Below are 24,560 nucleotides of genomic sequence, written 5' to 3'. Positions count from 1 at the left end.
TTTAGATAGTTACATGGGTACGATGGGTATAGAGGGATATGGGCCAAACGCAGGCAACTGGGAATAGCTTAGAGGTTTAAAAAAAAGGCGGTATGGACAAGTTGGGCCGAAGGGCCTGTTTCCATGCTGTAAACCTCTATGACATCCCATCAGCCCTGTGAAAGGCTATTCCACTCATCCCACTTCCCCCTCCTCTCTCCGCACAGCCCTGCAATATCTTCCCCTTCAGCTACTTATCCAAAACCCTTTGGAAAGTCACCGTTGAATCTGTTTCCACCACCATAGTGCATTCTCATTAAAAAAATAAATCTCCCCACGCTGGTTCTTATTTTTATTCATTCATGGCCGTGGGCGTTGCGGGCTGGGCCAGCATTTATTGTCCGTCCCTAGTTGTCCGAGGGCAATTGAGAGTCAGCCACATTGCTGTGGACCAGGCAGGGTAAGGATGGCAGATTTCCCTCCCTAAAGGTCGTTAGTGAACCAACTGAGCTTTTCTGACAATCGACAATGGTTATCAGTAGATTCTCAATTCTAGATTTTTAAAATTTAATAACTCCCCCATCAGCCGTGTGCAAGATTCAAACCCAGGTCCACGGAGCTTTAGCTGAGTTTCTGGATCATTTAATAGTCTAGCAATAATACCACTAGGTCATCACCTCCCCCACTGTCTCATATCTTAAAAGAAGGACAGTATCTCTGACAATGCAGCACTCCAGTGTCTGACTGCAGTGAGCGCTGAAGTCTTTCAAGGTGGGGCTTGAAACCAAAGCTTTAAGGTTCTGTGACGAGGGTGTGTCTCGCTGAGCTGCTTGGATGTGGTGTTTTGCTTCCTGTTGTGTATTGCTCTGAGGTGAAGACACCCCCAACTATTCAACTCACTTTATTCACAGCTCCCCAGCAGAGAGAGAAGCAGAGAGTGGCAGGTAACAAAATGCCTAGACTGCAACACACTGCACTTGGCGTCAATAATGCTCTTTCTAGCACACACATGACTGCATTTACTGTTTTTCCCCCCCCTCCCCCTCAGGTATCCTTGAAGGTTTTCTTTGGCAAGCCAGGCCCATGGTTTGAGGGCTATGACCTGGACGGTGATAAGAATGCCATGTTCCATGACGTTGATGGCTCTGTGACAGGTTACAGGGACACGTATGTAGGCCGCATGGATAATTTCCTGGTCAAGCATCCCCAGTGTGAGAATGTCACGTCCTGGTTTGGCTCTGTTTGCAGTGGAAAATATGCTCAGGTAAGAACCATATTTGGGGCTGATGGTGGTGGTGGGGGGGGGGGGTGCGGGGGTTGGTTTTGGGGGGAATCATTTCAACGTGTAAATTCCAAAAAGTCTTTCAGGAAGTCCCAAGGTATTTCACAGCCAATGAAATGTCTTTTCGAAGAGTGGTAATGTGGGAAAGACATCAACCAATTTGCATGCAGCAAGCTCCCACTAATAAGACCATGAGATAGAGCGGTAGAATTAGGCCATTCGGCCCATCGAGTCTGTTCCGCCATTCATTCATTGCTGATATGATTCTCATTCCCATCCTCCTGCCTTTTCCCTGTAACCCCTGATCCCCTTATTAATCAAGACCCTATCTACCTCTGTCTTAAAGATATTCAGTGACTTTGCCTCCACAGCCCTCTGTGGCAAAGAGTTCCACAGATTCACCACCCTCTGGCTGAAGAAATTCCTCCTCGTCTCCGTTTTAAATGAATAAATAATCTGATTTTTAAGTTGTGATTTTGGTTGAGGGAAAGATATTGACCAGGAGATTGATGAGTACTCTGCTGTCCCTCCTTGAAATACTGGCTGCGGGATCTTTTACATCCACCCGTGAGAACAGGCAGGGCCCCAGTTCAGTGTCTCATTTGAGTGACGGCACCTCCGACAGTGCAGCACTCCCGCAGCACTGCGTTGGGTCGGCAGCCTGGATTATGTGCTAGTGCCTCGTGAGTGGGGATTTGAACCCAGAACCACCTTGCTTAGGTGTGAACGATCCCTCCTGAGTGAAGGCTGTATACTGGAATTGTCTTTGCAGATAACCATACCCAGATTGTGCATCTTGAGTCAGACGTGGACACTTCCGCTGGGGCAACATTCCTTTGAATCGACTGTTAATTTCTCAGTGCAGAGGTCGATCCCACAGAACGGTACCCGACCTTTCCACAGAGTGACTCAATTTTGAAGATTGACGTGTGGAGTTTATTGGGCGGCACAGTAGTTAGCACTGCTGCCAGGGACCTGGGTTCAGTTCTGGCCTCAGATCACTGTCTGTGTGGAGTTTGCGCATTCTCCCCGTGTCTGTGTGGGTTTCCTCCGAGTGCTCCGGTTTCTTCCCACAGTTCAAAGATGTGCGGGTTAGGTGGATTGGCCATGATAAAAAATTGCCCCTTAGCATCAGGGGGATCAGGTAGGGTAACTACTGGACAGCACGGTAGCACAGTGGTTAGCACCGCTGCTTCACAGCTCCAGGGTCCTGGGTTCGATTCCTGGCTTGGGTCACTGTCTGTGTGGAGTTTGCACATTCTCCTCATGTCTGCGTGGGTTTCCTCCGGGTGCTCCGGTTTCCTCCCACAATCCAAAGATGTGTGGGTTAGGTTGACTGGCCATGCTAAAATTGCCTCTTAGTGTCCTGAGATGCATAGGTAAAAGGGATTAGCGGGTAAATGTGTAGGGATACGGGGGTAGGGCCTGGATGGGATTGTGGTCGGTGCAGACTCGATGGGCCAAATGGCCTCTTTCTGCACTGTAGGAATTCTATGATTCTGTGAGTGAAAAGCCTCTGCCTCAAGGTGTAACCATCATTTCAATAAATGATGGTCCCTCTGGGGGGCAATTAGGGATGGATGATGAATGCTGGTCTAGTTAGGTAACTGCCTCATGGTGAATTAATAAAACAAGTCTTCCTTTCTGGTTGTATTTTAGAAAGAGTTTAGTGCTGAAGATTGATGAAGTGAGCACCACACATATCAATTGGATTCCAAAAATCTCCCAGTTCACTTTGGCTGATTTATTAACATAATTCAATTGAGTGTTTGCCTTTTGCTCTAAAAGTCATTGCAGTTGGGATTAGTTTTGATTTACAAATCTCTTTGGAACTCATTCAATTCAGTTTGTTGAGATTACACTCGCATTAAGCAGCGGTTCATTTCCCCGGTTAAAGAGAAGCAGTCTACTGAGTTCACCAGTCAATGGGCTCTAAGCAATAAAACTTTATTTATTTTATTATTGTCACGTGTGTTAGTGTACAGTGAAAAGTATTGTTTCTTGTGTGCTATACAGACAAAAGCATACCGTTCATAGAGAAAGGAAGGAGAGAGTGCAGAATGTAGTCTTACAGTCATAGCTAGGGTGTAGAGAAACTTCATGTCAGGGAGTTCCATTCTAAGATCTGATGGCAGCAGGGAAGAAGCTGTTCTTGAGTCGGTTGGTACGTGACCTCAGATTTTTGTATTTTTTTTCCTCATGGAAGAAGGTGGAAGAGAGAATGTCCGGGGTGCGTGGGGCCCTTAGTTATGCTGGCTGCTTTGCCGAGGCAGCGGGAAGTGTAGACAGAGTCAGTGGATGGGGAGGCTGGTTTGCGTGATAGATTGGGCTACATTCACAACCTTTTGTAGTTCCTTGCTGTCTTGGGCAGAGCACTAATGTAGCCCTGAAACAGGTTTGTGCCAGATACCCTTTTGTCAGTACACTTGCTCCAGTTTAGTTGACGTGGTGGTTTCTACAGCTCGGAGCACACTTTCAAAATATAGGGTCTCACATTTAAAACCGAGATGGGGAGGAATTTTGTCCCAGAGCATCATTAGAGTTTGGAATTCTCTTCCTCAGAGAGTCTTGATCACTGAATACACTCCTCACTGAGATAGACAGGTTTCTGATTGATGAGGGTGGGGAGGGGGGTAGGGATCGAGGGTTAATGGGGAACAGGCAGGAAAGCAAAGTTCAGGCCACATTCTTATTGAATAGCAGACCAGGTTTGAGGGGCTGAATGGCCTACTCCTGCTCCAGTTTTTAGGTCCTTGTGAAAAATGCAATGATTTCTGCTGGATGGGGAAAGGGGAGCATCTGTCATTGTTGTGTCGGTATTTGGGAAGAGGCAGCAAAGATAGCCACAGAGTGTCGCTTCCTCCACCTTGCTCCAACTGTAGAGATAGACCACTCAATGTTTAGTTACTGAGAAAGCAAGCAGAGCGGGGGAGGGGGGGGTTTGCGTCAGTCGTGGTCGGGGGAGTGGGTTTGCGTTGGTCATGTTTGGGGAGGGGGGGGAAATGGGTTTGCGTTGGTCATGGTCGGGGGGGGGGAATGGGTTTGCGTTGGTCATGGTCGGGGGGGGGGAATGGGTTTGCGTTGATCATGGTCGGGGAGGGGGGGAATGGGTTTGCGTTGGTCATGGTCGGGGGGGGGGAATGGGTTTGCGTTGGTCATGGTCGGGGAGGGGGGGGAATGGGTTTGCGTTGATCATGGTCGGGGAGGGGGGGGAATGGGTTTGCGTTGGTCATGGTCGGGGAGGGGGGGGAATGGGTTTGCGTTGATCATGGGGAGGGGGGGGAATGGGTTTGCGTTGATCATGGTCGGGGAGGGGGGGGAATGGGTTTGCGTTGATCATGGTCGGGGAGAGAGGGAATGGGTTTGCGTTGATCATGGGGGGGGGAATGGGTTTGCGTTGGTCATGGTCGGGGAGAGAGGGAATGGGTTTGCGTTGATCATGGTCGGGGAGGGGGGGGAATGGGTTTGCGTTGATCATGGTCGGGGAGAGAGGGAATGGGTTTGCGTTGATCATGGTCGGGGGGGGGAATGGGTTTGCGTTGGTCATGGGGAGGGGGGGGAATGGGTTTGCGTTGATCATGGTCGGGGAGGGTGGGGAATGGGTTTGCGTTGATCATGGTCGGGGGGGGGGAATGGGTTTGCGTTGGTCATGGTCGGGGAGGGGGGAATGGGTTTGCGTTGGTCATGGTCGGGGAGGGGGGGAATGGGTTTGCGTTGGTCATGGTCGGGGAGGGGGGGGAATGGGTTTGCGTTGATCATGGTCGGGGAGGGGGGGGAATGGGTTTGCGTTGATCATGGTCGGGGGGGGGAATGGGTTTGCGTTGATCATGGTCGGGGAGGGGGGGAATGGGTTTGCGTTGATCATGGTCGGGGGGGGGAATGGGTTTGCGTTGGTCATGGTCGGGGAGGGGGGGAATGGGTTTGCGTTGGTCATGGTCGGGGAGGGGGGGGAATGGGTTTGCGTTGATCATGGTCGGGGAGGGGGGGAATGGGTTTGCGTTGGTCATGGTCGGGGAGAGAGGGAATGGGTTTGCGTTGATCATGGTCGGGGAGGGGGGGGAATGGGTTTGCGTTGATCATGGTCGGGGAGGGGGGAATCGGTTTGCGTTGGTCATGGTCGGGGGGGGAATGGGTTTGCGTTGGTCATGGGGAGGGGGGGGAATGGGTTTGCGTTGATCATGATCGGGGAGGGGGGAATGGGTTTGCGTTGGTCATGGTCGGGGAGGGGGGGGAATGGGTTTGCGTTGATCATGGGGGGGGGGGGAATGGGTTTGCGTTGATCATGGTCGGGGAGGAGGGGAATGGGTTTGCGTTGATCATGGTCGGGGAGGGGGGGGAATGGGTTTGCGTTGATCATGGGGAGGGGGGGAATGGGTTTGCGTTGATCATGGTCGGGGAGAGAGGGAATGGGTTTGCGTTGATCATGGTCGGGGAGGGGGGGAATGGGTTTGCGTTGATCATGGTCGGGGGGGGGAATGGGTTTGCGTTGATCATGGTTGGGGAGGGGGGGGAATGGGTTTGCGTTGATCATGGTCGGGGGGGGGAATGGGTTTGCGTTGATCATGGTTGGGGAGGGGGGGGAATGGGTTTGCGTTGGTCATGGTCGGGGAGGGGGGGGAATGGGTTTGCGTTGATCATGGTCGGGGAGGGGGGGAATGGGTTTGCGTTGGTCATGGTCGGGGAGGGGGGGGAATGGGTTTGCGTTGATCATGGTCGGGGAGGGGGGGAATGGGTTTGCGTTGGTCATGGTCGGGGAGGGGGGGGAATGGGTTTGCGTTGATCATGGTCGGGGAGGGGGGGAATGGGTTTGCGTTGATCATGGTCGGGGAGGGGGGGGAATGGGTTTGCGTTGATCATGGTCGGGGAGGGGGGGGAATGGGTTTGCGTTGATCATGGTCGGGGGGGGGAATGGGTTTGCGTTGGTCATGGGGAGGGGGGGGAATGGGTTTGCGTTGATCATGGTCGGGGGGGGGAATGGGTTTGCGTTGGTCAAGGTCGGGGGGGGGAATGGGTTTGCGTTGGTCATGGGGAGGGGGGGGAATGGGTTTGCGTTGATCATGGTCAGGGAAGGGTGGAATGGTTTGTGTTTGTTGTGGGATGGGGGGTTAGTACTGGTCAGGCGTAGTTTTGTGCTGGGAGCTGGTTTGTTGGGAATGACCAAACATAACCTTAAGGAGGAATGAAGTCCGTGTGTTTTAGTATTTACAGAGCAACATTCACAACATCACAAAGAGGGAAAGGCTTGCATTTATATCGAGGGTATCATTGCCATTAAACCTCTCCATAACTGTGTGTGCACAAACGAGGGTTTAGAAGGGAAAGAACAACGGGATTGGTGCTGGTAACTGGGTTAAATGTTGCCGTTATAACTATAATTCCAGGTTTATATCCAAACACGCCGACCTCAAAATCTGACCATGACCATTGTAAGAGATGAATATTCCAGCCACCCGATGACTCTGCGTGGCATCAATCAGCGAGCAAGTTTCCAGCAATACCAGCCTGTGGTGATGCTCCAGAAAGGCTACACAATTCACTGGAATGGCAGAGCACCAGAGGAAACCTTCCTGTATCTCATCAACTTCAACAAGTAAGCTGTGGTTTCACCCGTCTCCTGAGAAAGCTGCCACTTGCCCATCGCTGTAGCAGGGCACGGATATTTCTAGAAGTTGTTACAACTTTAGAGAAGTTTTTTTTCTGAAATGTTCTTATTTTCGGTAAATGCTTGCTGATTAACACGACTGGTGTTAACGCTGGGTCAAACCGTGTGTGGAAACGTGGCTGTGATAATAACACATGAGATTATTGATGAGCAAATCGCCCAGTGCTTTCCGGCAATGTAGGGTCACAGCGTGAGCTACGAAGTTGCAGAACTTACTGGTTCATTTTCCCCAATTAAACCTCCCCATCCTTTTTTCAGAACTTGCTGAATTTGCGCATTAACTGCCACAGAAATTAGGATTGGTAATTAAGTGCGTGAGGGGTGGCACAGTGGTTAGCACTGCTGCCTCACAGCGTCGGGGACCCGGGTTCGATTCCCGGCTTGGGTCACTGACTGCATGGAGTTTGCATGTTCTCCCCATGTGTGTGTGTGGGTTTCTTCTGGGTGCTCCCGGTTTCCTCCCACAGTCCAGACGATGTGTGGGTTATGTTGATTGGCCATGCTAAATTTCCTTTAGCGTCGGGGGACATAAGAACATAAGAACATAAGAAATAGGAGCAGGAGTAGGCCATCTAGCCCTTCGAGCCTGCCCCGCTATTCAATAAGATCATGGCTGATCTGTCGTGGCTCAGTTCCACATTCCCGCCCTCTCCCCATTACCCTTAATCCCCTCTCTTATCAAAAACCCATCAACCCGCGTCTTAAAAATATTTAGCGAGGTAGCCTCCACCACTTCATTAATGAGTCAGATGGGTTTTTACAACAAATTCCATTGCTTCATAGTTACCTTTACTAGAAATAGTTTTTTTTAAAAAATTCAAGCCTTATTTAATTGATTTTAGATTCCAGGAACTGCCATTGTGGGATTTGAACATAAGAACATAAGAAATAGGAGCAGGAGTAGGCCATCCAGCCCTTCGAGCCTGCCCCGCCATTCAATAAGATCATGGCTGATCTGTCGCTGCTAGGACAAGCTAGGGTAAATGCGTGGGGTTACAGGGACAGGGTAAAACTGATTGTGGTCGGTGCAGACTTGATGGGCTGAATGGCCTCCTGCACTGTGAGATTCTATGATTCTACTCTGAAGACTGCAATAATTGCAGTAACACTGTGGGCGATGGTGCTGTAATGATGATGACGCTGGACTAGTGATCCAGAGTCTGTCTGAAACTCTTGGAGCACAGGTTTGAGTTGCACCATGGCTGCTCGTGGCATGGTGGAAAAGCAGATGTTGTGGCACAGTGGGTACCAGTCCAGCCTCCACACCAGCTGCCTCCGGGTTTGAGTCCCACCCAGGACTTGTTGGGAAGGAGTGTTCATCATGGACTGCAGATCCCTCCAATATACCTATGGCAGGTGGACCATCTCCTGGTCAGCCATGCTTGATGTGGAGTGGCCTCAAGCCTCTGCCAATAGTGACCAGCTCTGGACCTGGGCATAAATGCCCTCTGGGCGCAGGGCAGGAATCCAGAAGTTGAAGCTAAAATTCCATTTGGTCTCCCTTTAAGAGAAGGAAATCTGCTGTCCTTACCTGGTCTGGCCTACATGATTTATTTTATTTGTTCACTGGATGTGGGCATCGCTGGCGAGGCCAGCATTTATTGTCCTTGAGAAGGTGGCGGTGAACTGCCTTCTTGAACTGCTCCAGTCCACGCGGTGTAAGTACACCCACAGTGCTGTTAGGAGCTCCAGGATTTTGACCCAGCGACAGTGAGGGAACGGCTGATATCTTTCCAAGTCAGGGTAGTTAGCGGCTTGGAGGTGAATTTGCAAGTGGTGGTGTTCCCCCGTGTATCTGCTGCCTCTTGGCCTTCTAGGTGGGAGAGGTCACAGATTCAGAAGATGCCATTGAAGGAACCTGACGTAAGGCGACTCCAGATCCACCCAGGTGGCTAATTCTTAATGCTCTCGTAAACGGTTTTGCAGCACTTAGTTCAAGGGCAATTAGGGAGGGGCAGCAAATGCTGGCTTGGCCAGTGAAGGAGTAGAATATGATAATAATTACAGCACTCAAGAAAGTGAAAATTTTAAACTGTCCAATGTTCCTGGAGGTGGTAAATTTGTTTTCGAGATTCCTAAACATTCATTAATTATTTTAATGCTTTACATTCTCTTTTTTACCTCCATCCTAACCCGCTCTCTCAGTTGTCTCTCTCTCTTTCTCTTTCGGAACCTGACTTGACTTCCGTTCGTTCCATTTCACCCTCAGTCCTCCCACAGGTTCATTCTCAATCCCTTAAATCTCATTGATTCAGAACATCGACCTATCAATGCTCTCCCTCGTTCACTGAGCTTTCCTGTTGTTCTGTTATCCCTTCAAACTCCCAGCGAGCTGTGCGACAGGAACATGTTGGAGATAAGGAGTGGGGGGAGCGCCCCACACTGACGAGGCTCACTGAGAGATGCCACGCTCTGGCAAAAATGTGACCCTTCCCTAATTTGGGCACAGAATGCACCTCTATCACGCTTTCCCACATCACGTACTGTGTGATTGACAGCAGAACCAAGCTCCATCAAGTCACACATTCTTTCATTTCCCACTTTTTGAGTGAAATTGTGTATTCGGCACCGAACAAGAATCAAATAGATTCCCCACAGCGCAGAAGGAGGCCCATCAAGTCTGCACCGACAACAATCCCACCCAGCTCCTATCCCTGTAACCCCACATATTTACCCTGCTAATCCCCCTGACACTAATGGACAGTTTAGCACGGCCAATCCACCTAAACCGCACATCTCTGGAGTGTGGGAGGAAACCAGAGCACCCGGAGGAAACCCACACAGACACAGAGAGAACGTGCAAACTGCACACCCGAGTCCAGAATTGAACCTGGGTCTCTGGCGCTGTGAGGCAGCAGTGCTAACCCGCTGTGCCACCTTGCTGGGCCCAAGCACTGTGCTGCTGTGTGGCCCTTTAGGGCAAGCTGTCGATGAGTTACCATGGCGACAGGATCCCCCTCGCCATCCCCATCGAACTGTCCTTCTAGATGTGTCCCAACCAGATTCGTTGATTGGTTTTTAATTTAATCTTTTTTTCTTTTCTGTAGAGATGATTGGATCCAGGTTGGACTCTGTTACCCACGAGCCACTACTTTCCAAGTCATTGCTGACATCTACCAAAGACAAAACTCAACTGCGCACAGTGTGGAGGATTACACAGCGGTGCCTTCTCTGAAAGAGGCACAGACTCAACCCAAACAGAGACTATTTTATTTTGACAACAGTACCGGGTATGTTCACTCTCTCTCCTCTCCAGACTGACCAGGTACTCTGCTGGATCTTTAACAATTGTGACGACTGAGCAATCCATTTGACCTTCCTTTTTACTTTTTAGCAAAACCATAACTTCTGTTTATGTAGCGACTTTAATGTGATAGGAAGTCCTAAACCATTTCACAGGAGAGTTAAAGAAAAGTCTTGACACTGATCTAGACGGCACAGTGGTTAGCACTGCTGCCTCACAGTGCCAGGGACCCAGGTTCGATCCCTGGCTTGTTGGGAGCAGGTTAGTGTAAATCATAGAAGGAGGAGACCCTTTGGCCCATCGAATCTGCCTTGACCACAAATCCACCCAGGTTCTATCCCCTTAACCCCATTTACCCCTGGCACTTAAGGGGCAATTTAGCATAGCCAATCAACCTAACTCGCACATCTTTGGACCGTAGGAGGAAGCCAGAGTACCTGGAGGAAACCCACGCAGATATGGGGAGAATGTGCAAACTCTCACAAATAGTGACCCAAGCCGGGAATCGAACCTGGCACTTTGAGGCAGCACTGCTAACCTCTGTGCCACCGTGCCGCTCTGTGTTAGGTTGATTGGCTATGATAAATTGCCCCTTAGTGTCAGGGGGACAAGCTAGGGTAAATATGTGGTGTATGGGGATAGAACCTGGGTGGGATTGTTGTTGGTGCAGGCTCAATGGGCCAAATGGCCTCCTTCTGCATAGTAGGGATTCTATGATCTCCTCTATGTGCTGGTTAGGTGCATTGACCATGCTAAATTTTCCCTCAATGTACCCAAACAGGCGCCAGAATGTGGCGACTAAGGGATTTTCCCTGTTAATCTCCCTGATACTAAGGAGCAATTGAGCGTGGCCTATCAATCTAACCAGCAGGTCTTTCAGACAGTGGGAGCAAACCAAAAGAAACCGGTGCAGACATGGGAAGAAAGTGCAGACTCCACACAGACAGTGACCCGAGGCTGGATTTGAACCCAGGTCCCTGGTACTGTGAGGCAGCGGTGCTAATCACTGCGCCACCGCGCTTCATTATTGTGTAAAAAAAAAGATACAGGGGCCGATGGATATGTCGCAAGGAGACTCGATCGCAGTTCTGGGAAGGGGAATTGGATAATTTTCTCGAGGAGAGGAAATTGTGGGGCTGTGAGGAAAGGGCAGGGGTGCGGGACTCGCTGCGGTGCTCTCTCTCAAAGGGTCGGCACAGACACAATGGGAGAATAGCCTCCTTCCTGGGCTGTGACTGTTCAGAATGGAGGGCTAAGAACTCGAAGCTTAATCCAAGCTGGTTGGATCTCCTCCCTACAGCGATGAGGGTGATCTGCCTCTTAAGGTAGATGCTTGATAGGTTAGAAACAAAGGTAAGATTCTCATTTGAGTGGGAATTCAAAACTAACATAGTTTGAACTAATATAGTTAAAATAAATGGGATTAGCGTGATTTCAGCGGTAGCTATTGTCAGTGTGGACTTGATGGGCTAACGGGCTTTTTCTGCACTGTATGACTCTATGACTAATGAATCCAATTGGACCTCACTCCCAGAGGGAGTGACTGAGATGAACAGTGAAGATACCTTTCAGGGGAAGATGATAAGCACATGCCTGGGTGGCGATGGCCTAGTGGTATTATCCACTACACTATCAATCCGGAAGCTCAGCTAATGTTCTGGGGACCTGGATTCGAATCCTGCCCACAGCAGATGGTGGAATTTGAATTCAATGAAAAATATCAGGGATTAAGGTTGTACTGATGACCACGAAACCATTGTCGGAAAAACCCATTTGGTTCCCTTCAGGGAAGGAAATCTGCCTTCCTTACCCGATCTGGCCTACATGTGACTCCAGAGCCTCAGCAATGTGGTTGACTCTCAACTGCCCTGTGGGCAACTAGGGATGGGCAATAAATGCTGGCCAACCAGCGACACCCGTGTCCCATGGATGAATAAAAAAAGACATGAGGGAGAAAGAAATAGAAGGGTACGATGATGGGGTTGGATGAAGTAGCGCACTAGAAACTTGTCTGGAGTATAAACACCAGCACGGAGCAATTGGACGGAGTGGTCTGTTTGTGTGTGGTAGAAACTGCCCTTGGAATCAATTTGCTAAAGGTCCAAAGGGCAGTTTTTGCACGTGTTGGGGGGTTGATGCCACCCTGCGCACTGTCGCCTCTGCTGCATTGAAGAAAAGGGCTGAAGTCTGATCTCTCCCCCTCTCCTGTCTCCAGGCTGCTGTTCCTAATCCTGCGGGCCCGCTACAACCGGGAGGGGCACAGCTACTGCTCCACACAGGGCTGCGAGCGAGTGAAGATCACGGCCACCATGCAGTCACAGGCCGTGAGTAACTGCATGCCCGCCGCCTACCCAAAGTACTCCGTGCCTCCGAAAGCCACGGTAGCGATGCCACCAAAGAGCTCGGTTAAATGTGAGAACTGCGGGGCTTCTCAGGTAAGCTCATATATCCAACTTGTTTAGAACGTAGACAAGGGTCATGGGTGGAGAGGGGACTCGAGGTTGAAATGGCGGCGAATCACTCAAAAATCCGTGGGAATCACTCAAAAATTTCAAAGGTGAGATGGAAAGATTTCTGATGGGCAAGGAAAGTGTACCAAAGGTGGGTAGATGGAGTTTAGACACATACAGATTAGGCATGATCTAAATGAGTTGCAGAATAGGTTTGACGGGCTGAATGGCCTCTCCCTGTTCCACACCCGAACCAAATTCTTAAATTCAAGCTATTTGATGAGAGGCGTCGTTGCATGAAAACTGGATGAGCCATTGGATGGCTGTTTCGGATGGGAACTAATTTTAATGTTGTTAATATCCCGCAGCTAGTTTTTACAAGCGATCCGCAGCAAATCTACCTCCTCGTGCAAATCCAATCCCTCAGCAACGCCGCCATTCAGCAGGGACACAGAGACTCCTACATTTCTGTAAGTAATCCCAGAATCGTTGCTATCGTTTCCATGGAAGCGGGAACATTCAGAAAGAAGGTTATGGGAGAGAACTCCATTCAAAGAAAACGCGAGGTGATGATGCATGGGGAAAGAATGAGAATCTGGGCAAATCCTTAGAACCTTTCCTCTCCTGATAATGTTCTACACATTATAGTTTCTTGCTGACATTAATTCCCAGTCAAGGAATGTCTGGAATTCAATGCTCTCATCCTTGTTTTCAAATCCATCCAGCACCCTCCAGTGTCTGTGATCTCCTCCAGCCCTACAACCCTCCAATCTCTGCACTCCTCTAATTCTGGCCTCTTGTGAGTCTCTAGTCATCACTCTGCCTTCAGTTGTCTGGGCCCCGAGTTCTGGAATCTCCTCCCTCCATCACTCTGCCTTCCTGTCACACTTTAACCAAACTCCTTATCACCTGACCTAATATCTCCTAATGCAGCCCAGTATCATATTTTGTTTTTTTTTTCATCCGTGGGACATGGGCATCGCTGGCTGGGCCAGCATTTATTGCCCATCCCCAGTTGTCCGAGGACGGTTGAGAGTGAACCCCATCACTGTGGCTCTGGAGTCACGTGTAGGCCAGACCGGGGTAAGGACGGCAGATTTCCTTCCTTAAAGGAACCAGATGTGTTTTTCCTGATAATCAATGGTTTCACGGTCATCAAGAGTTGCTTAATTCCAGATTTTTTTTTTATTGAATTCAAATTCCACCATTTGCTGTAGCGGGATTCAAACCCAGGTTCCCTGGAACATTAGCTGAGTTTCTGGATTAATAATCTAGTGATAATACCACTGGGGCCATCACCTCCCCAATCTTGTTTTGTAACGTTTCTGTGAGTACCTTGGGATGTTTTGTTACATTAAGATTATAACGGTTACAAAGCCTATTCCCGAACTATCATTAAAAGCGACCTACATACTGACATTGGTGTATCCGTCTAAAGATCCATAACACGGTTAAACTATCTTCGCTCCTCATTTTCATTATGTTCTTCTGATCCTGAGCAGGTGAAAAATGTTTTTTCTAAAATTTATTTTCTGATGAGCCAACAAAGAGTTTGACTTGTTCTGTTTGGTCTCCCTGTTTCAGGCAGCTTCCTGTGGGTACTGTTTGTGTACACCCAGACTGATAAGTGTTTGTGTACACCCAGACTGATAAGTGTTAATGAGCTGTTTTATTCTCCTGTTTGTGTGGTGCCTCAATCCCAACAATATTTGATTTCAATTGGTGTGCGCTTGTGTTATCAGGTGTCTAGGGAGATGTTCTCTGTGGCACTGGAATTGGTTGACGGGAGTCTTAATCAAACCCCGTGTGTGTCTGTGTGACTTTGTATCCTGCTGATGTAAGAAATGTGAATAAGGGGTCAATCAGTCTAACAAACAATATATAATGAGTGACACGGTGGCACAGTGGTTTAGCATTGCTGTCTCACAGCACGAGGGACCCGGGTTCGATTCCAGGCTTGGGTCACTGTCTGTGTGGAGTTTGCACACTCTCCCTGTGTCTGCGTGGGTTTCCTCTGGGTGCTCCGGTTTCCTCCCACAGTCCAAAGGTGTGCGGGCTAGGTGGATTGGCCATGCTAAATTGCCCCTAGTGTCAGGGGATTTGCAGGATAAATATGAGGGGTTATGGGAATAGGGTCTGGGTGGAATTGTAGTCAGTGCAGACTTGATGGGCTGAATGGCCTCCTCTACCACTGTAGGGGTTCTCTGATACTCTTGTACTTCCAGGAGGGGTCCTCATTTTGCCGGTGGGGTGGGGTGGGGCAAAGAGTCAACGAGTCAACGGTTAGAAGGTAAAAGCTAACGTTGCACTTTTTAAACTGCTTGCGAGCGTAGTATTTTTTATATTGTGGTCCTGCCACAGAATAACAGAATCCTTACAGTACAAAAGCAGGCCATTCGGCCCATTAAGTCTGCACTAACTCTATCCGATGAAGTATCCTACCGAGGCCCCATATCCATAACCGTGTGTGACACGGTGGCACAGTGGCTAGCACTGCTGCCTCACAACGCCAGGGACCCGGGTTCGATACTGGCCTCAGGTCATTGTCTATGCAGAGTCTGCACATTCTCCCCGTGTCTGTGTGGGTTTCCTCCGGGTGCTCTGGTTTCGTCCCACAGTCCAAAGATGTGAGTGTTAGGGGGATTGGCCATGCTAAATTGCCCCTTGGTGTCGGGGGACTAACTAGGGTAAATGCATAGCGTTATGGGGATACGGCCTGAGTGGGATTGTAGTTGGTGCTCCTTCTGCGCTGTAGAATTCTATGATTCTGTGAACCCCACATATTTACCCTACTAATCCCCCTAACCTACACATCTTGAGACACTATGGAGCAATTTAGCGTGGCCAATCAACCTAACTGCACATCTTTGGATTGTGGGAAGAAGCTGGAGCACGCGAAGGAAACCCACGCAGGCATGGGGAGAATGTGCAGACTCCACATAGACAGTGACCCAAAGCCGGAATCGAATCCAGGTCCCTGGTGCTGTGAGGCAGCAGTGCTAACAACTGTGCCGCCCTCATAATAAAGGAAGATGGAAAATCGGGACAGACACAAGTGGGATTCATGAAGCTAGTTGTTTTTAAGTTTGACAATCAAAGCCAATTGAAATTGTGTACGGAATGAGTCATTGAGTTGCTCTCTTTAGAGCAGAGACGGCCAAGAGGAGATTTTAAATCACAAAGCATTTAGTGAGAGAGAAAATGAGTGATCTGAAGTTGGGACACTGTTGTGTGTCTATGTCAAGAGTGGTGTTGGTTGGAATGCAATGGGTCTGCTCCACTTAGAGCGTTGCACATTCGAAGATGTGGAGACACCGGTGTTGGACTGGGCTGGGCACAGTAAGAAGGTTAAAGTTCATCAGGTGATGAAGGAGCAGAGTTCCGAAAGCTCATGCTGCCAAATAAACATGTTGGACTTTAACCTGATGTTGGGAGACTTCTTACTGCTCATTCAGAGGAAAACCAGGATTACACTCAGCTTAAGGAGAAAGACTAATGATATTTCTTCACCTCACTCTCTCATTATCTGCCTTCAGTATAATGACAAAATGCTTCTTTTTAGGTGAATGGAACCAGGTTCCCATTTCAGAGGGGATTCTTCATAGTTACGGTTGATGCTTGCAGTGGAACCGTTGCCAAAAATATCTCATTTGCCAAAGCTGACGAAGATATGGTTAAATACCTGAGCACTGGAATCTCCCAAAGGTATGGCAAAGAGAAAGAGACTTGCTGACTTTAGAATTAACTTAGGATGCAGAATTGGACAGGTTTTTTTATTCCTAATGCGTTCTTGGGATCGCTGAAAAAGCTGGATTGTGGAGCCAGTGAACCCCACGTATTTACCCTGCTAATCCCCCTGACACTAGGGTCAATTCAGCACGACCAATCAACCTAATCTGCACATCTTTGGACTGTGGAGGAAACCAGAGCACTGGGAGGAAACCCACGCAGACACGGGGAGAACATGCAGACTCCACACAGACAGTGACCTAAGGCCGGAATTCAACCTGGGTCCCTGGCGCTGTGAGGCAGCAGTGCTAACCACTGTGTTGCCCCTTTGGCCAAGCTAAATTCTCCCTCGGTGTACCCGAACAGCTGCCAGAGTGTGGCAACTAGGGTATTTTCACAGTAACTTCATTGCAGTGTTAATGTAAGTCTACTTGTGACACTAAAAATACATAAATAGGTGAACAGGTTCCCATCAGGAAAATGTAATGCCTGGTTTAATCTCACCGATTGGCTGAGTGGTTGGGTCATAAAGAGCTTTCTCACAATAAGGGTCTTAGAAAGGGATTCACTCTCTCTGCTAAAAGGTTGTTGAGGGTCCAATGAAGGTTTATAGAATCCAACAGTGAGTGGTGAAGGAGTCTATTTGGCCCATCGAGTCTGCATCGACCACAATCCCACGCAGGCCCTACCCTCATTACTCCATGCGTTCACCCCAGCTAGTCCCAAAGTTGCAACACCGAAACTGAGAGTTTTTTCTGTTAGATAAAGGGGAACCAAGGAGGGTAGATGGGAGCTGAGATTTAGATCCGCTGTAGGCAGGATAGGTTGGAGGGGTCAAATGGTCTCATTCTGCTCCTCTATTTCCATTGGTTGTGCATCAGTAATTGTGAGTGTTTTCTTTTCCAGATCAATTATTTTATTAGGTTCAAAAGACACAATTAGCGGGGACATTGAAGCCATTTCGGAACAGATGGTCCCACTGGGCACAGCAAAAGCTGCACAACTTCGTAAAAAAGGTACGTGTCTTTGGTCCGATCAGCGACTGGGCAATTTCCCACTGCATAGACTACGGAGATACCATTTCTGATCTCTTTGTTCATGAGATGTGGGCATTGCTGGCTAGGCCAGCATTTATTACTCATTCCTAACTGTCCCTTGAGAAGGTGGTGGTGAGCTGCCTTCTTGAACCGCTGCAGTCCATGTGGTGTAGGTACACCCTCTGTGCCGTTAGGGAGGGAGTTCCAGGATTTTGACCCAGCGACAGTGAAGGAACGGCCGATATCTTTTCAAGCCAGGATGGTGAGTGGCTCAGAGGGGAACCTCCAGGTGGTGGTGGTGTTCCCAGGTATCTGCTGCTCTTTTCCTTCGAGATGGTAGAAGTCTTTGGATTGAGGGGTGCTGTCAAAGGAAGCTTGATAAGTTCCACTGGTCACTTCTTAGTGACGCTGACCCACTGTTGGAGTTTTATCAATTGTACATTTATTTTAATTCTGCATTTTGAATGATGCCTTGGCAATGTGACAAAGAATGGATTGAGAGATGGGTTTTCTGATTTTGGGATGGAGTCTGCTTGGAGCTCACTTGAAACCAGAATGGCGGGTTCTCTGAATCCTCTTGGTCCAGGCTTTGGCTTCAACAGTGGCTTGAATGATGGACATGGTAAGAAGTCTGACAACACCAGGTTTAAGTCCAGCCAATTTATTTGATATCAAATAAATTGGTTGGACTTAAACCTGGTGTTGTCAGACTTCTTAGTGTGTTTACCCCAGTCCAACGCTGGCATCCCCACATCTTGAATGATGGAGGCAGCTTTGGCATGTTATTCAAAAGCTACATGAAAAAGTTCTTCCTCTTCCTAATGCTAAACAGATTTGCATTTATATAGCACCTTTTGCAAACTCAGGACATTCCAACCCACTTTACTGTTGTAAAGATGGTGCCCACTTTGTGCACAGCAGACAAACAGCACTGTGACACCGACCAGAGTGTTTATTTCCCAGTCACCAGGGCAAATTGCTCCCTGCTCCTTTTCCAAATAGCCAAGTGTTTCTTTTACATCCAGTCGACAGAGCAGATAGGACCTCAGTATTTTTTCATTCGTTCAGTGGGATATGGGCATCGCTGGCTGGGTCAGCATTTATTGCCCATCTCCGGTTGCCCAAGAGCAGCTGAGAGTCAACCACATTGCTGTGGCTCTGGAATCATATGTAGATCAGACCAGGTAAAGACGGTAGATTTCCTTCCCTAAAGGACATTAGTGAACCAGATGGGTTTTTTGACAATTGGCAATGGTTTCATGGTCATTATTAAATTCTTAATTCTAGAATTTTTTATATATTGAATTCAAATTCCACCCTCTGCTGTGGTGGGATTCGAACCCAAGTCGCCAAAACATTAGCTGAATTTCTGGATTAATAGTGTAGTGATAATTCCACTAGGCCATCACCTCCCCACCTGAATGAGGGCATTGCTGACACTGTTGCACTCGCAGAGCACTGCGAGGCTCAGTCTGGATTTTGTGCTCCGGTCTCTGGAGTGGGACATGAACCAGCAACCTTCTTTCTCAGAGACTAGTACATTGTCCTTTTTTTCCCCAAATTTTTATTCCATCCAAAAGGGCCAAATTCCAATTGAATCCAATTCAAGGTCCCCACAAGAGAGACCAACAAGATCCAAACTGACAAGGTGAGGCATTGCACCCCATTTTGGGCTTGATCTTAGCCTTTTGGCTGAGGTTAGCTTTGAACAATTGCATCAGGCGATGACACCTCAGTTAAACCTCATCGGATCCACGATGATTGACTCAACCCTAGCCTGGGAGACCAACCTGCCTGATCACTGATTCTCCCCAGCCAGGTAGGGTATCCATTGAGCTGACTTCGTGTCCAGCCTCGATATCTTCCCCTTTCCCTGCCCATTACCACGAGAAAGCAAGCAATACTTATAAGTTTATTAGTTATGCGTAACTAATAAGGTTCGTAGTGGGAGACATTGGAGGGATGTCTGAGGTAGATTCTTCACTCAGACAGTGGTTGGGGTGTGGAATAGACTGCCTGCTGTGCTAGTGGAGTCGGACACTTTAGGAACTTTCAAGCAGTTATTGGATAGGCACGTGGAGCACACCAGAATTATACGGAGTGGGATAGTTTAATCTTGGGTTCGGACATAGCTTGGCACAACATTGAGGGCCGAATGGCCTGTACTGTGCTGTAATGTTCTACGTTCTTTATTTATTAGTGTCACAAGTAGACTTACATTAACACTGCAATTAAGTTATGGTGAAACTCCCCTAGTTGCCACACTCTGGTGCCTGTTCGGGTACACCGAGGGAGAATTTAGCATGACCAATGCACCTAACCGCCACGTCTTTTGGACTGTGGGAGGAAACTGGAGCACCTGGAGGAAACCCATGCAGATACAGGGAGAATGTGCAGACTCCGCACAGAGTGATGCAGGCTAGGACTTGAACGTAGGTCCCTGGCACTGAGGCAGCTATGCTAACCACTGTGCTGCCCTGAAGAAAACTGCCTGGGTATGTTGGCTGGTACTTGAGCAGTTTGTCATAGGAACCCAATATTATTAATTTAAATGTAAGATGCTTCTGCTACAGCTTCCTTGATATTGCTATGCTCAATTAGTAATTTGAATAAAATGTCTATTAAGAGCCATATATTGAATGTTAAATTGCATTTGAGGCTTTTAAGGTATGAATTGTGGTCTGACAGAAGCCAGAGTGCGAATAATTCCATAAAGCTACAAGTGAGTACTTGACAATCAAGATGGGAAACGGAATATGTTCTGATTAATAAAAGCAGAGTGTTTTAACTGCACACAAATTTTAAGTGGGAATAATACCTCCAGGTTGACAGTGTCAGTACCTGAGAATAAGTAATAGAAGCCAGTGATGTATCCAGGGCAGCTGCACTTAGCAATAAAACCTCTCCAATGTTCTGTAAGATACATGACCGAGATATACTGGAGCAATTTCAGGGCTGTAATCTCATTCAAACGGCAGACACAAACCATTTGAGGTTCGACACTCTCGATGCGTGATGCAATTTTAAATCCATTCGGTGCAATCACTGCCTCGCATACCATCTGCAGTGTCTGCTCTTAACACCCTATGATTTGGAGTAGCATGAGAATCAATTTACCAGCTATCTCACAACGTTGCTCATGGTTTGTCTGGAGCACAGTTTACTGGCTTGTTACTTTATCAGGACTGTGACTCATACTAATTCCCATCTTGTAACTGGAAATGTGGGAACATTGTGCAACACGGGCCATTTGGCCCATTGTACCTCTGCCAACTCTCTAAAAGTAGCAGTATGACGGGAGTATTATTGAAGTGTCTACAGCTTCAAGATTTAATACAGATGTAAATCACAATTCTTCTTAAAGCAGATTAAAACATAACTGATTGTAATTAATCAAAGGAAACTTCAACGGGGACACATTTGTTGAGGTAAATGGAACCTAGACAAGTGGCCGCCACACGCCATGGCCCTTGGATAATTTACTCATCATCAATTTTTACTAAGGTTTCACTCTGCTCTTTCCCCCGAACCTGGCAAACCTCCTCCCCATTCACCCTCTCCTGCCGTCTCAACCCCGCATTCATTCAACTATTCATTGAATTTGCTTTTGACAGTTACCTTTGCATCAGCTTTCGTTGCCTTTTCAGGCCAGGTGTCCCAGATCATGACTCTGTGGGGGAAAAAAAAAATCGCAGACGGACTTCTCCCCTCCCCCTGGCAGTGCAAAGCAAGATCCCATGTCAAATCTGTTTAATGGCATCAATCAAGGGATAAATATTGGCCAGAATGTCAGGGGTTGGGAAGAAAATGACACACAACTCCCCTATTGTCAACAAAAGAATGCCTTGGGGTCATAATGTATCCATTAGGTCTTCAAAAAGGGAAAGTGCCATTAATTCTGTGCAATGTATAAGTACATATTGGACACTCAAAGTGGAAGTCAGGACATGTATTGGTTAATATAATCATAGCGTTTTTAATTTTACACAAGTTTCAAGTAGGAATAATGCCTCTGTGCTGTAACATAGTATTCCAGTTACAAAATTGGTGAACACAGTTTAAAAAGTCTCACAACACCAGGTTAAAGTCCAAAAGGTTTATTTGGTGTCACGAGCTTTCACAGTACTGCTCCGAAAGCTCGTTCTACCAAATAACCCTTTTGCACTGTAACCTGGTGTTGTGAGACATCTTACTGTGCCCACCCCAGTCTAACACCGGCAATCTGCACATCAAAATTGATTAATGTATTGACAGGTTGCCTTTGTTTTTAGTTGTACATATAATTGTTTATGGTGCTAATTTCGAGTCTTTGGTGTCAAAGCCATCATGCTCGCCTGCGCAGGGTTTAAGAGCCACAAACTCATGCTTGAGAAATGAATCGATTTCCTGCAAGTGCTTCAGTTACGCACCTTCAGGTTTTCTTTTAAAAAAATCACTTGTGGCAAACACAAAAAAAAACCCCAAAAGTATCGGGTTTATTTTCTCAAGGTTAGTTGGTTAAAAAATGCCCCAGTCAAAATCCTCCACTTTTCCTTGCTTTTAACTTTCACAGGATTTTCTCAGCATGAGAGAGAAGGATTCGCGTTTGCAACTCCACCCAGCCGCCTGACAATCTACTCTTTATTCTTTTGCAGACAGTATTGCTTTCTTTGGATATAAAGGAGAATTTAACCCTTCGTGGACCAGGTTGTATAGCAGTCCCACTGGGCACAGCCTATCCCTCTTGGAAAAGTACATCCCCCTTCAACTACAGGACTATGGCTGCACTAATGTTACCAAACCTCAAAGGAAGGAACTGGAACTTTTACAGAAAGCTTTACAGTGAATATCAATTTGAATAAACATGACCTAACTTATTTTATTAATGATGGTTTCAGTGTCATTTATTTCCCCCCCCTCTTCCCTTATCTCTCTAGTTTGATTCATTATTGTCATAGGTATTAGTATACTGGGATTTGCAGACCTCACTGGGTTCCATCCTAACATGGTTTGGGACATTAGCAAATTTAATGCTGTGTTTTCTTTTAAAAGGGCTGTATCTTCAAACCAAGCCTGTGACTCAGTAGAACAGGGGTCAGTCAGAGCGTAGACCTTCTGCTGAAGAGGCAGAAAGGCAATCGTAGAGCCACTGTGTGTTGTCCAGAGTGAGCAGTGTGCTCCCTGAAGCAATTTAAAATGCCTAATTGGAACAGAGTGCTGCTTTTCTCCCAAATCAGAATCCTCTTCTGAAATAGATAGTGTCAGACTTGGCAAAAACACAGATGGTCGTCGCAGACCATTCACCATGTTCCCCAGGACAGTGAACTTTCTTCTAATCAGTGACCGACTGGGGGAGTGCTGCACTGTCACAGGTGCTGTGTTAAAATCGAGGGCTTGTCTGTCCCCTTAGAGGGAGATTGGAAGATCCCACAGCAATATTTGGCCAAAGGGCGAGTTCTCCCCAGTGTCCTAGTTGATATTTAAAGAACAAAGAAAATTACAGCACAGGAACAGGCCCATCAGTTCTCCAAGCCTGCAACGACCATGCTACCCGACTGAACTAAAACCCCCTATCCTTCCTGGGGACCATATCCCTCTATTCCCATCCTATGTGTGTATTTGTCAAGATGTCCCTTAAAAGTCACTATCGTACCTCCTTCCACTGCCTCCCCTGGCAGCGAGTTCCAGGCACCCACCAACCCGCTGTAAAAAAATCTATGCCTTAGTGAACAACTGAAAACAGATGAGATGGTTGTTTGTGGGCTTGCTGTGTGGAAAATGGCTGCCTGTCATCTTTAGTTTGGCTGGGTCCATCAGGAGTTTTGGGCATTCTGAATAGTGCAGCACAGATTGCAAGTCTTTCTTTTCCAAGCGATCAGACTTGTTCAAACCTGATGCTGGGAAAATATATCAAATTTCACAGAGCTCAACAAAGGAAAGGTCAAAACCAGGATCACATTTCATTTAACATTATTCAGCAACAATAATAAAAGATCTATTCAACCTGTCTTTCCACCACCCCCCCCAACACACTGCAGGATGTTAAAGTGAAATACTTTTTTTTTTAACAAATGCCGGTTTCCCTCCTCATCTACTGAAATATTAAACGATGAGAGGCATAGACAGGGTGGATAGTCAGAGGCTTTTTCTCCCAGGATGGAAGTGTCAAATGCAAAAGGTTCAAGGTGAGAGGGGGAAAGTTTAAGGGAGATGTGCACAGGCTTGAAACAGTTGTACCAGCGGTGGCAATGGTTGGTTAATGGAAATTGAGGCATTTGCATGGGCAGTTCCTGCCCAGGGACACTGCACTCCCAGTCTCGGGGAGTTGGAGTAGGGTAGAACGGCGGCTGAGGAAGTTCCTCAAGAGTGATAGACAATCACCTCGTGACCGCCTGTCCTAACCTCCAACATGAAGAGCCTTGATGGGGCCAACATTATTCGATCGCAGATATTCCTCCTCAAGAAAGCTGGCCATAGTGAAGATACAAAGGTACGGGTAAGGGCAGAAAGAGCAATGATCTATTGCGAAAGTACAGAAATCCCAAGTTGTTAGTCTACAATATCTAAGGACAGATGTGCTGGCCTTGGAAAGGATCCAGAGGAGGTTCACAAGAATGATTCCCACAAACAACCATCTCATCTGAATGAAGAACTTGTTGTATGAGGAACAGTTGAGGACTGCTGGTCTGTACTCATTGGAGTTTAGAAGGATGAGGTGAGATCTTATCGAAACTTACAGGATACTGCGAGGCCTGGATAGAGTGGACATGAAGTGGATGTTTCCACTCGTAGGAAAAACTAGAACCAGAGGGCACGGCCGGAGACTAAAGGGACAATCCTCGAAAACAGAGATGAGGAGGAATTTCTTCAGCCAGAGGGTGGGGAATCTGTGGAACTCTTTGCTGCAGAAGGCAATGGAGGCCAGGTCACTGGGTGTCTTTAAGAGAGAGATAGATAGGTTCTTGATTAATAAGGGGATCAGGGGTTATGGGGAAAGGGCAGGAGAATGGTGATGAGAAAAATATCAGCCATGATTGAATGGCAGAGCAGACTCGATAGGCCGAGTGGCCTAATTCTGCTCCAATGTCTTATGGTCTCTTAAAAGAATCCCCTCCCTTTTAAAATATTTAGTGATTGACTAATTCAACAATCTTGTGAGAGATGGGTCACAGAGCTTGAACCAGGTGCTGCATTTCGG

The 24,560-nt window shown here is 47.6% G+C and overlaps 1 protein-coding gene across 1 annotated transcript in view; it reads left to right on the top strand.

Moving 5' to 3' along the window:
• cemip2 (cell migration inducing hyaluronidase 2) overlaps window positions 1-24,482 on the top strand; it is a 56,645-nt gene extending 32,163 nt beyond the window's left edge. Inside the window, 8 exon segments of the mRNA XM_080189576.1 lie at window positions 1,028-1,243; window positions 6,643-6,851; window positions 9,971-10,153; window positions 12,383-12,602; window positions 12,986-13,087; window positions 16,180-16,322; window positions 17,253-17,362; window positions 22,018-24,482. Coding sequence (XP_080045702.1) covers window positions 1,028-1,243; window positions 6,643-6,851; window positions 9,971-10,153; window positions 12,383-12,602; window positions 12,986-13,087; window positions 16,180-16,322; window positions 17,253-17,362; window positions 22,018-22,208 — 1,374 coding nt within the window. The 3' untranslated portion in view covers window positions 22,209-24,482.
• Window positions 24,483-24,560: the final 78 nt, after the last annotated feature.

Source organism: Carcharhinus amblyrhynchos, chromosome 5 (assembly GCF_965287045.1).
Source record: "Carcharhinus amblyrhynchos chromosome 5, sCarAmb.v2.hapA, whole genome shotgun sequence".
Taxonomy (NCBI): Eukaryota; Metazoa; Chordata; class Chondrichthyes; order Carcharhiniformes; family Carcharhinidae; genus Carcharhinus; species Carcharhinus amblyrhynchos.
Note: the sequence above shows the minus strand (reverse complement) of the source record. Positions and strands in the feature narration are given on the sequence as shown.